Source organism: Pristiophorus japonicus, chromosome 12 (assembly GCF_044704955.1).
Source record: "Pristiophorus japonicus isolate sPriJap1 chromosome 12, sPriJap1.hap1, whole genome shotgun sequence".
NCBI lineage: Eukaryota > Metazoa > Chordata > Chondrichthyes > Pristiophoridae > Pristiophorus > Pristiophorus japonicus.
The window spans coordinates 164479628-164491804 of NC_091988.1; the positions used below are offsets into that span (position 1 = coordinate 164479628).

Genomic DNA, 12177 nt, shown 5'->3' on the forward strand with positions numbered 1-12177 from the left:
ACCTGTGAACGCTTTGCTGCCTGAAGGCTTAGTGGCAACTGTTCCAAATGGACCATGTTTACTGTTTAGACCAGTTCCGTAATGTTGTGTTGTGTTAATGGAATGAATAATGGAAATGATTCAGTTGTAATTTAAAATATATTTTGTTCCAAAGTTTAACAAACATTTGTTTGTACTTAACTTTAATAAAAATATTCTGGTATCAAACTTTAAAGTTTTCAGTTAAGATCACTTACAAACTTTAAGATCACTTACAAACTGTAAGATCACTTAAAAACTTTAAAACTTGTAAATATACATAACTTACAAAAAACTTTTAATTTGAGAACAGTTACAACAGCAACAGCAATAATAACAACAACAGCAGAAAGAAAGGCTGCACCCATTTCTCCTCCATCTTATTCTAAGGCTGCCCGCTGTGTTTGGTCTTGTTGACTGCATCCCTGCCCACAGGCGGTGGCACAGCGTTTCTCGGGTTGGTACCAAGCTTATTCTTACGAACATCTCAGGTAATGTGCACTTCTTGATGGGGGTGGGGGCTGGTAGGGGAGGGGGGGGCAGGCGGTAATGTGGACGGCATGGCTTGAGTTTCTTCACAGGCTGGTCTGGGGATTGGAGTGGGAGTGGCAGTTGATTCTGTCAATGGGCGCAGCGTTTGGGCATGTTCCCTTATTGCAGCAGCTAACACAAACATTCCCTCCTTCATGTGCCCTGACAGCGTATCAGCTACCTGCGACATTCCATCCCTCATGTTCACCGAGAGTGTATCAGCAACCTGCGACACTCCCTCCCTCATGTTCCCATTTCTCATGAGAGTGTTGTTGTAGTATCCTTACACACTACGATGAATTCACACGAGGCACATTCTGCAGACAAGGTCACTCTGTAACCTTCACCTTTATTCACAGAACCAAGAAGTGATGACCCTGCGTGGACCTCCCTTTATATATCTGGATGACCAGGTGACGAGTGTCTCCCACAAGTTCACCCCCTGTGGTCAAGGTGTGCATTTCTTAGGTGTATACAGTGTACAGTGTTGTTACATGCAGGTTACAGTTACAGGAAGGTTACAAACTTGACATCACCTCCCCCCCAATGTCTTATGGGATCAAAGATTAAGTCTTTCGGGCGGTCGACGCTCTCTCGTGGAGCGCCACAGTTGGGTCTCTGGTTGTTGAGCCTTGGCATGCGTCTCTGTCACCTGTGGTGATTCCGGCTCGTCCGGACTGACCGCAGGGACTATGCATGCTGCTGAAAGTTCTTGTTGCTTGTTCACTGGTGGTGGTGTGGGCAGCATCTCATGATCTTCCTCAGGTTCCTCAGTGTCCATGCTGAACCATTTTTTTACTTGGTGCTTGCGGATGCTTGCGGCATATCTGTCCATTGTTAAGTCTGACCACTATGACTCTATTCCCCTCTTTGCCAATTACAGTACCCTCAAGCCACTTGGGCCCCAAAGTGTGATTAAGAACAAATACAGGGTCATCGATTTATATACATCTCCCCTTTGAGTTACGGTCATGGCACTCATTTTGGGACTGGTGCTTGCCTTCAACAATGTCTGACAGGACAGGATGAATGAGGAACAGCCGAGTTTTAAGTGTACGTTTCATAAGTAGTTCCGCGGGCGGGACTCCCGTGAGTGAATGCGGTCGAGACCTATAGGCCAGCAGGAGGCGCGATAGGCGGCATTAAAGGGAGGGTCCTTGAATCCGGAGCATGCCTTGTTTTATGATTTGGAACGCACGTTCCGCCTGGCCATTGGAAGCCGGCTTGAACGGTGCTGTCCTGACATGTTTGATGCCATTACCCGACATGAACTCCCGGAATTCATAGCTCGTGAAGCACGGGCCGTTGTCGCTAACTAGGATGTCCGGCAAGTCGTGGGTCACAAAGACCTCACGCAGACTCTCCACAGTGGTGGATGTCATGCACGAATTCAATATGATGTACTCGATCCATTTCGAGTACGCATCAACAACAATAAGGAACATTTTTCCCATGAATGGGCCTGCGTAGTCTACGTTAATACGTGACCATGGTTTGGTGGGCCAGGGCCACGTGCTGAGTGAGGCCTCCCTGGGGGCATTGCCCAGCTGGGCACACGTCGTGCACCTGCGAACACAGTGTTCCAGGTCTGAGTCAATTCCTGGCCACCATACATGTGACCAGGCAATGGCCTTCATTAACACGATGCCTGGGTGCTCGCTGTGGAGTTCCCTGATGAATGCTTCCCTTCCCTTCTGGGGCATGACTACCCGGCTGCCCCATAGGAGGCCTTCGGCTTGGATGGAGAGCTCATCCATTCGTCTGTGAAACGGTCTGACCTCTTCAGGGCATGCTCCGTGTGCAGGCGCCCAATCCCCAACCAGGACACATTTCTTAATCAAGGATAGGAGGGGATCTCTGTTGGTACAGATTTTGATCTGGCGGGCTGTGATGGGGGAGCCTGTGCTGTCAAAGGCTTCAACGGCCATGACCATCTCAGCGCTTTGCTCCGCTGCCCCCTCAGTGGTGGCCAGTGGAAGCCTGCTGAGCACGTCAGCGCAGTTTTCAGTGCCTGGCTGGTGCCGTATGGTGTAGTCATACGCAGCCAGTGTGAGAGCCAATGCATTGGCATTGACAGCTTTGCTGTCTGACAACAGGGATGTTAACGGCTTGTGGTCCGTTTCTAACTTGAACCTTCTGCCAAAAAGGTACAGGTGCATCTTTTTCACCCCGTCGACACGTGCTTCCTTTTCAAACATCCCTTATCCCCTTTCTGCTTGGGAGAGCGACCTGGAGGCAAAAGCCACAGGTTGGAGTCGGCCCTCATCATTACCCTGCTGCAACACACACCCGACCCCATAGGATGATGCATCACATGTCAAAACCAATTTCTTACAGAGCTTGTACAGAGTCAACAGCTTATTAGAACAAAGCAGGTTCCGCGCCCGATTGAAAGCCCGTTCCTGACAGTACCCCCAAAACCAATCGCAACCCTTACACAGGAGCACGTGTAGCAGCTCCAACAATGTGCTTAAGTTTGGCAGAAAGTTCCCGAAATAGTTCAAGAGTCCCAGAAATGAACGCAACTCCGACGTGTTGCCGGGCCTGGGCGCACGACGAATCGCCTCCGTTTTGGATTCGGTAGGCCGGATCCTGTCTGCGGCAACCCTCCTGCCCAAAAACCCGATCTCTAGGGCCAGAAACACACACTTGGACTTCTTTAGTCGCAGGCCTACCCGGTCCAGTCAGCGTAGCGCCTCCTCCAGGTTGTGGAGGTGTTCCTCGGTGTCTCGACCCGTGATAAGGATGTCATCCTGAAATACTATTGTTCCAGGGATGGATTTGAGCAGGCTTTCCATGTTCCTCTGAAACATAGCGGCTGCTAAACGAATGTCAAACGGACACCTGTTGTAGACAAACAGCCCCTTGTGCGTGGTGATGGTGGTCAGTAGCTTGGATTCTTCGGCCAGTTCCTGGGTCATGTAGGCTGAAGTGAGGTCCAACTTGGTGAACAGCTTGCCGCCTGCCAGCGTGGCAAAAAGATCCTCCGCTCTCGGAAGCGGGTATTGGTCTTGTAGTGACACTCGGTTGATAGTGGCCTTGTAGTCGCCACAGATCCTGACCGAGCCATCCGTTTTTAGGACAGGGACGATGGGGCTTGCCCAGTCGCTGAATTCAACGGGCGAAATTATGCCCTCTCTTAGCAACCTGTCCAACTCACTCTCAATTTTCTCCCGCATCACATACGGCACAGCTCTGGCTTTGTGGTGCACTGGTCTGGCATCCGGGGTGATGCATATCACTATTTTGGTACCTTTGAAAGTCCCGACACCAGGTTGAAATAGTGACTCAAATTTCTGTTGGATCTGTGATCATGAACTTCGCTCCACAGATGAAATGGCGTGCACATCCCCCCATTTCCAGTTCCTATCGGCTAGCCAGCTCCTCCCCAAAAGTGCGGGACCATTTCCTGGGACAATCCAGAGTGGCAGCCGGTTCTCTGATCCATTATGTGTGACCACCAACATTGCACTGCCTAGTTCTGGAATGATCTCTTTGGTGTATGTCTGTAATTGCTTGTCAATGCGTTCTAGTTTAGGTCTGCTAGCTCTGAGTGGCTATAGTTTCTCGAATTGTTGAACACTCATAAGTGACTGGCTGGCCCCTGTGTCCATTTAATAATACTTTCATCATCATCGGTGGCGTTTTTGTAAATGAGCTGTGGATGTTTGCCACCTGAACCCGCTGAACTTCAGCATCCATTGCTGTGTTCCAAGCATAAACCTGCCTTGCAGACCCCTCTTCTGGTTCATCTGCCTCGTAAATTAGCCTCGCTGCGGGCTTCCTGCACATTCTGGTTAAATGTCCACTGAAGTTACAATTTCTACAGATGAATTGTTGAAATGTGCAGGTTTTTGCAGCATGTCTGCCCCCGCATCTCCAGCATGAGCTGAGATTGTTGTGAACAAAAGGGCTGTTACCAGGCATTCCTCTCTGATTGTCTCTTTGCTTACTCTTGAGCACTCTGTTAGTGGGTGTCAATGGCCCCATCCCGGGACGTATTGTCCCTTGTCATGGTGTAAATGTCCTTTCAACCTGCCATTGTCTCTGTTGAGGGCCCACTCTAGAGTCTGTTACTGCCTGAGTGGTGTTGAATTGCCCTTGCCTGCCTGCGGGATTCTGAGTCGTGTTTACAATGTTAACTCCCTGCTCCATCGCCACGTTGGAAGCAGAGTTGCGCGCATATATTATCTTGGTTTCCTCCTCCCCCGCCATGAAGGTTTGAGCCATCAACGCCGGTGCTTCCAAGGTCAAGTCCTTGGTCTCAATTAGCTTTCTGAAAATCCCAGCATGACCAATGCCCTCAATGAAGAAATCCCATAACATCTCCCCCCTGCGTCTGTGAACTTACAGAGGCTGGCCAAGCGCCGAAGGTCCGCAACGAAGTCTGGTATGCTCTGTCCTTCCCGACGTTGGTGCGTATAGAATTGGTGTCGGGCCATGTGTATACTGCTTGCCAGTTTGAGGTATTCACCGATCAGTTTGCTGAGCTGCTCAAAGGTTTTGTCTGCTGGCTTCTCGGGTGTGAGCAGGTCTTTCATCAACGTGTACGTCTTAGGTCCACAGCTGGTCAGTAGATGCACCCTTTGCTTGTCAGCCGATGCCTCTCCCAACCAGTCCTTCGCGACAAAGCTCTGCTGGAGCCTCTCAACGAAATCGTACCAGTCCTCACCAACACAGTACCATTCCTCTGTGCTACCGGTGGCCATGCTCGTGAGTCGTTAATTCCCGTTTCTCGTCGCCAAGTGTTGTAACCTCACACACTACTATGAATTCGCACGAGGCACATTCTGCAGACAAGTTCACTCTGTGACCTTAACCTTTATTCACAGGACCAAGAAGTGTCTTTATATACCTGAATGACCAGGTGAGAAGTGTCTCCCACAAGTTCACCCCCTGTGGTCAAGGTGTGCATTTCTTAGGTGTATACAGTGTACAGTGTTGTTACATGAAGGTTACAGTTACATGAAGGTTACAAACATGACAGTTGTTACTTCTCCCGACAGTCCTGATACCTCATCACCCACCCCACTGATGATATCCAGGAGTGATCATGTAAGGACAATGCTCTCCGCACTCATTGCCATCATCTGAACCACATCGGTTAGATCCTGCACCTCAGGAGAACACTGTTGAGCTCTCCTTCCCCCCTTCACCCTGAGTCTGGCTCGCTGCATCCCACAGGGACCCGCAGCCTCAGATAGTGGGGCCCTGGCTGTGCCTTGCTGCATCCCAGTGGGACCCGCAGGCTCGGACGGTGGGGCTCTGGGTGTGCCTTGCTGCCTCGGATTGCGCAAAACCATGGAATGTCCTAACACTCGTACCACTCAGGAAAGAGCCTGTCACCTCAGTGGGCGGCACCTTCACCTCCTCCAGAGTGAGTAGAACACTGTGGGCTTCATCCATCACCTCCCCCTCCCCCTCACCCCCAAACTCTTGGTCTGGAAGGTGGGATTGGAAGATATTCTCCTCTTCAGGCTCGTCCGTGTCTGAATCTTCTTCTGCATCGGCGTCAGCTTCGTCAAGATTGGCCTCAAGTTCTGCAAAATATAACAGAACAGACGAATGGTTAGCAGCAGAGGAGGGGGCAGGGTGGGTGGCATGAGTAGGCTCACATAGCGCAGACAGCAGGCTCATTTGAAGGATTACGATGAATGATAGGACATTGCATCAACCGAAGCGTAGCTGACGGAGACATTCCCATGAACCGAAGCATGGCTAGCCCGCGCAGTACTTAACATTTAGGAATTTGCAGGACTTACCATCTTCCTCGAGTGTGGGCCCAGCTTGTGCAGTGATGGTTGCTTTTCTCCAGGCAGGACCCATCAAAGCAGCGACCCTCTCTTCCAAGGGTGTCAGTGGGTGCAGATTTGCCGGGCCTCCTCCTGTTCAAGTTCTTTCCCTTTTGTTGTGTGCTACCTTGCTTTGCAAAGATGAAAATATAACTTTTTAGAGAGGGTGTCTTTCTGCTGGGTAGGACATATACAGATGGTCACATTTACAATTGCAATTCCAGTGAAAAATGGAAATATTACTTACACTAACTACTTGACCAAGGTCCTGCCACTTCTTTTTGCACGGGCCTCCAGACCTCGGGGTGGTCACCATTGCACAGTAATCTTCTGCAAGTTGGTTCCAGCGTTTCTTCATTTCTTTTGGTGAAACTTTTATGTAACCTCTGCTGGTGTCCAGCTCGTGCCATCTAGCCTCAATTACATTAACCAGTGCCTCCACTTCATCCTAAAGGAAATTCTTGGTCCTTGAGCCATGTTATATGTTGTATTGCAGCTCCGATTTTTCCAATGAGAATTAAAGTTCTCACACACAACTGGCTCTTTAAAAATGGCCGAATGCAGACCAGGAGCTGGACCGGGCATGTGAGCCCATAGCAGTAGGAGCGGGGGGGGGCATTGTTTTTTCGGTGCAGACATTGGACTCCACCCCCCAAAGCTAAAGGATGTGGCGCCAATTTTAAAAAATTGAACGGGGAAACTTGCTAGTTATTTATTTGGAGTAGTCGGGGCAAAAAAAACATTTGTAACTCTAGCAATATGCCAAAAACGGCATTGGGGAAAATTGAGCCCAACGTTTTTGTATATTTTAATATGTGTGATCATTTTTACTACATTTTTGTGGCAAAAATTCTGAATGAAATTTTATATTTGCGACTACATTCCGGACTTGCTCTGTAGATGGAATTCTACCCTTGTTTCACTAACATGAAACCATAATTGTTATGGAATAATAATTTGTGCTAATCATTAACAGACTGGCTATGAAGGAACGACAATTGTAGACTTAATTCTTTTGAAACTAAAACTAATGTCTGTAGAAAAAAAATCCTGATTGCTATGGCAGAGTCTATTTAGTTGTTGAAATAAACCACTATTCTTTTTCATAGACATATCATAAAGATGTTATCACTGGACACTCTTAACAAAAGTGTCCATCTTTGGCTGGAACCAAATGCTAATTGTACAGTATAAAATGCACACGAGGCCCATGCTTGAGAGAAGATCAGTCTGTGACCTGTCCTTTATTCCTTAGCACTCAAGTGATGAAGGTGGGTGGGGCTTCCCCTTCTATACCTGAAGGTCCAGGTTAGGAGTGTCTCCCACCTAGTGGTCATTGTTCTCACAGTGTACAACTTAGGTCAGATTATATATGGATTACAATGCTGGTTGAATACATGACAACTTCCATCTTCATACATTGGAGTTTTCTAAAGATCATTTCTTATTTGGCAGAGAAATATAGTGACCCCAGTGGGTAATAGATGTCTTACAGAGATAATCTTAACCAAGAAAATTTACATTTGTTCAGGTGAACATTTTTATAGGTGTGTAATTTCTTCTCTGTTTCAGACCCATTTGCTACCTTTTCACGTATGCACTCTTTGCCTTCAGTTACTATTATAAGTTAGTCAAACTAATGCCCTTCATAAGATCAGTCATGATTTTATTGAATGGCAGAGCAGGCTCAAGCGGCCGAATGGCTTACTCCTGTTCCTAATTCTCATGTTGTTATGTTCTTATAACTGCTATAAGTGCTGCTTTGTTTTGGATGAAAGAAGTCATGGAATAAAATAGGTTTCTCTGACTTTTTAAGAAACATCTCCGATGGAGCACTCCACTATGACGAGACATCCTACTTGGCAGCTGAACAAGAACATGGCATTACTTTTTCCACAGAGTACATAAAAAATCTTGGACCTGTAGCAGGATTTGTTCTTTTCAGAGTTAATCTTGCGTGGGCTTTGCTGTGCTTTGTTTTTACACATAGATCAGAAGCGATGTTGAAATAAGAACATAAGAAATAGGAGCAGGAGTAGGCCATATGGTCCATCGAGCCTGCTCCGCCATTTAATAAGTTCATGGCTGAATTTTTATATCAACTCCACTTTACTGCCCTATCCCCATATCCCTTAATTCACTTAGTACCTAAAAATCTATCAACCTCAATCTTGAATATACTCAACAACTGAGCATCCACAGCCCTCTGGGATAAAGAATTCCAAAGATTCACAACCATTTGAGTGAAGAAATTTCTCCTCATTTTAGTCCTAAATGGCCTATCCCTTATCCTGAGATTATGCCCTTAGTTCTAGACCCTCTTGCAGTGGGATACAGCCTCTCGGCATCTACCCTGTCAAGCCCTCTAAGAATTTTATACCTTTCAATGAGATCACCTCTCATTCTTCTAAACTCCAGAGAATATAGGCCCATTCTATGGACTCTCTCCTCATAGAATAGCCCTCTCATCCCAGGTATCAATCTAGTGAACCTTCGTTGCACCCCCTCTAAGGCAAGTATATCCTTCCTTAGGTAAGTAGATCAAAACTGTACACAGTACTCCAGGTGTGACCAAAGTCCTAAATAATTTCAGCAAGACTTCCTTACTCTTAGTCTTGGCTAACATACCATTTGCCTTCCTAATTGTTTGCAGTACCTGCATGTTAACTTTGTGATTTGTGTACAAGGACCCCAAATCCTTTTGAATCGCAGCATTTACTAGTCTCTCACCTTTTAAAAAATATTCTGCTTTTCCATTCTGCCTACCAAAATGGATCATTTCATACTTCCCCACATTATACTCCATCTGCCACCTTCTTGGCCAACTACTTAACTGGTCTATATCCCTTTGCAGCCACTTTGCGTCCTCCTCATAGCTTACTTTCCCAATGTGCAAATCCAGAACTAAACTGAACTGAGTCAACTTGCTGTAATGTGTATCATAAGTTCTTCTGGGGATGTTGATGTACACAATCTATTTTCTAGAATTTATTTGACTTTAATATACAAAATAGACCTTTTATAAGAGTCTCCCAAGGCTTGAAATGCATGTAACTGTTTCTTTCAATTGCATGCCATGTTTACACCTCTGAACTGTCATTTTCTAGAATGTATTGGTATATATATATATATTTTTAATTCATTCACGGGATGTGGATGTCGCTGGCAAGGCCAGCATTTATCGCCCATCCCTAATTGTCATTGACATGATGGTGATGAGTCTCTTTCTTGAACCGGTGCAATTCTTATGGTGAAGGTGCTCCCACAGTGTGGTTAGGTAGGGAATTCCACAATTTTGAACTAGCGACGATAAAGAATGTCGCTATATGTCCAAGTCAGGATGGTGTGTGACTTGGAGGGGAACTTGGTGATGGTGGTATTGCCATGCATTTGCTGCCCTTGTCCTCCTTGGTGGTAAATGCCATGGATTTGGGAGATGCTATTGCAGAAGCCTTAGCGTGTTCCTTCAATACATCTTGTAACTATGCATGTTATGCCATGAACCGCCTCTCTCCAAACTTGCAATTATTTTGGCACTCATGCTTGATGCACAAGACTTCCAGAATCATTGTTGTAGAAACCATGGTCCCAATGTTTACTCGGAGCCAAGGGACGGGAGAGGTTTTTCAGACTGCAAACCCAGAAATAGGAGTGCCTTCCCACCCATCCACAATCCATCCATCCTTGGGTGTTAAAATTTTCCCCCATATAAGAGGGACTTCTACGCGGCTTTTTTCATCCCTTGTCTAAGTTGATCAGTAAACTATTTCTCACAACGATGTATGAGCCCTTCTCCCATACACAGTAACCAATCAATCATTTTGTGATAACTTATCATTGAGTAACTGAATATTATTATTCTTTAATAATTTAATGTGAGTGTGAAAATCTCTTTAACTGATTTGTTAATTTTAGAAATGCAATCTAATCAAATAGCCCAAATGTTTGATTGAATTTATTAACTTCAAAATGTCATGTTAAATTATATCTATGCAGAATATTGCCTTCATGTATGTGTATCTATGTATGTACAGGGTTAATCAAGGAACTATAACATGAAACAGTCTGCAATAGTCTACAGTAGACAAAGCCCTTCCTCGTTTTTTGTCAAGGTACAATCTTTCCCTATTTCATGGTAAAGAACACCAGGGAAGCATGCAATATTCTTATAGTAAAGTCAGAATGGAGAGTAACCTAAATGCTGACCAATGTGGTGCATGACTTTTGTGAATGTATAAGGAATAAACTGTACAACCTACTAAATTAGTTTGAGGAATTTTACCTGCAGGAATACATGTGATTTTTTCTGACACTTCGTCTAAAGAAACCTTTGCAGCCATCGCAGCTGCTTGCACCGTAATGTTTTCCTGTCGCTCGATCACCACAGATTGCACAAAGAGCGCTGACCCCAATGCTGTTCGATGCATTCATGTTGGTGGCTTCAGTTGGAGATGTATCTGAGAACAAGAGAAATAGATCATTTTGAAGGGAGTCCAGATGCAGTTAAAAATGAAAAAAGAAAAACAATGAATACAGTTGTAAGTTGGATCTTGTTCAGCTTGGAGGGGAAGATGGCCTGCTGCTTGGAAGTTTTCATGGACACCATCAGTATCAACTAGTTCTGGCCAATAGGATTGATGCTAAGTGAAACAGGACAGTTCTCTGGCAAACTCAGCAGGCAACCCAGTCAAGAGCTTGGAAAATCATTCATTTTATAAGTTGCAGCCAACTTTGAAGATAAGAACATTAGAACATAAGAAATAGGAGCAGAAGTAGGCCATATAGCCCCTCGAGCCTGTTCCACCATTTAATACGATCATGGCTGATCTGATCATGGACTTAGGCCCACTTCCTTGCCCGCTCCCCATAACCCCTTATTTTACTTATCAGTTAAGAAACTGTATATCTCTGTCTTAAATGTATTCAATGACCCAGCTTCCACAGCTCTCTAAGGCAACGAATTCCACAGATTTACAACCCTCTGAGAGAAGAAATTCCTCTTCATCCCAGTTTTAAATGGGCGGCCCCTTATTCTAAGATTATGCCCTCTAGTTCTAGTCTCCCTATCAGTGGAAACATCCTCTCTGCATCCACCTTGTCAAGCCCCCTCATAATCTTATACGTTTCAATACGATCACCTCTCATTCTTCTGTATTCCACTGAGTAGAGGCCCAACCTACTCAACCTTTCCTCATAAATCAACCTCCTCATCTCCGGAATCAACCTAGTGAACCTTCTCTGAACTGCCTCCAAAGCTAGTATATACTTTCTTAAATATGGAAACCAAAACTTCCAGGTGTGGCCTCACCAATACCCTGTATAACTGTAGCAAGACTTCCTTGCTTTTCCATTCCATCCCCTTTGCAATAAAGGCCAAGATTCCATTGGCCTTCCTGATCACTTGCTGTACCTGCATACTAACCTTTTTTGTTCCATGCACCAGGATCCCCAGGTCCCACTGCACTGCAGCACTTTGCAATTGTTCTCCATTTAAAGATTTTTTCTGCCAAAGTGCATAACCTCACATTTTCCAACATTATACTCCATCTGCCAATTTTTTGCCCACTCACTTAGCCTGCCTATGTCCTTTTGCAGATTTGTTGTGTCCTCACACCTTGCTTTTCCTCCCATCTTTATGTCATCAGCAAACTTGCTATGTAACAAAGTCATTAATATAGGTTGTAAATAGTTGGGGTCCCAGCACTGATCCCTGCGGCACCCCACTAGTTACTGATTGTCAACCCGAGAATGAACCACTTATCCTGACTTTCTGTTAGTTAGCCAATCCTCTATCCTTGCTAATATATCACCCCCAACCCCGTGAACTTTTATCTTG

At 45.6% G+C, this 12177-nt stretch overlaps 1 protein-coding gene across 2 annotated transcripts in view; it reads right to left on the bottom strand.

Moving 5' to 3' along the window:
• Positions 1 to 12177, bottom strand: part of hnf4a (hepatocyte nuclear factor 4, alpha) — a 92829-nt gene that overhangs the window by 50619 nt on the left and 30033 nt on the right. For both annotated transcript variants that reach the window (XM_070895039.1, XM_070895038.1), the window contains exon 2: positions 10624 to 10798. In XM_070895039.1, the coding sequence (XP_070751140.1) occupies positions 10624 to 10798 (175 nt within the window). The remainder of the gene's footprint in view (positions 1 to 10623; positions 10799 to 12177) is intronic.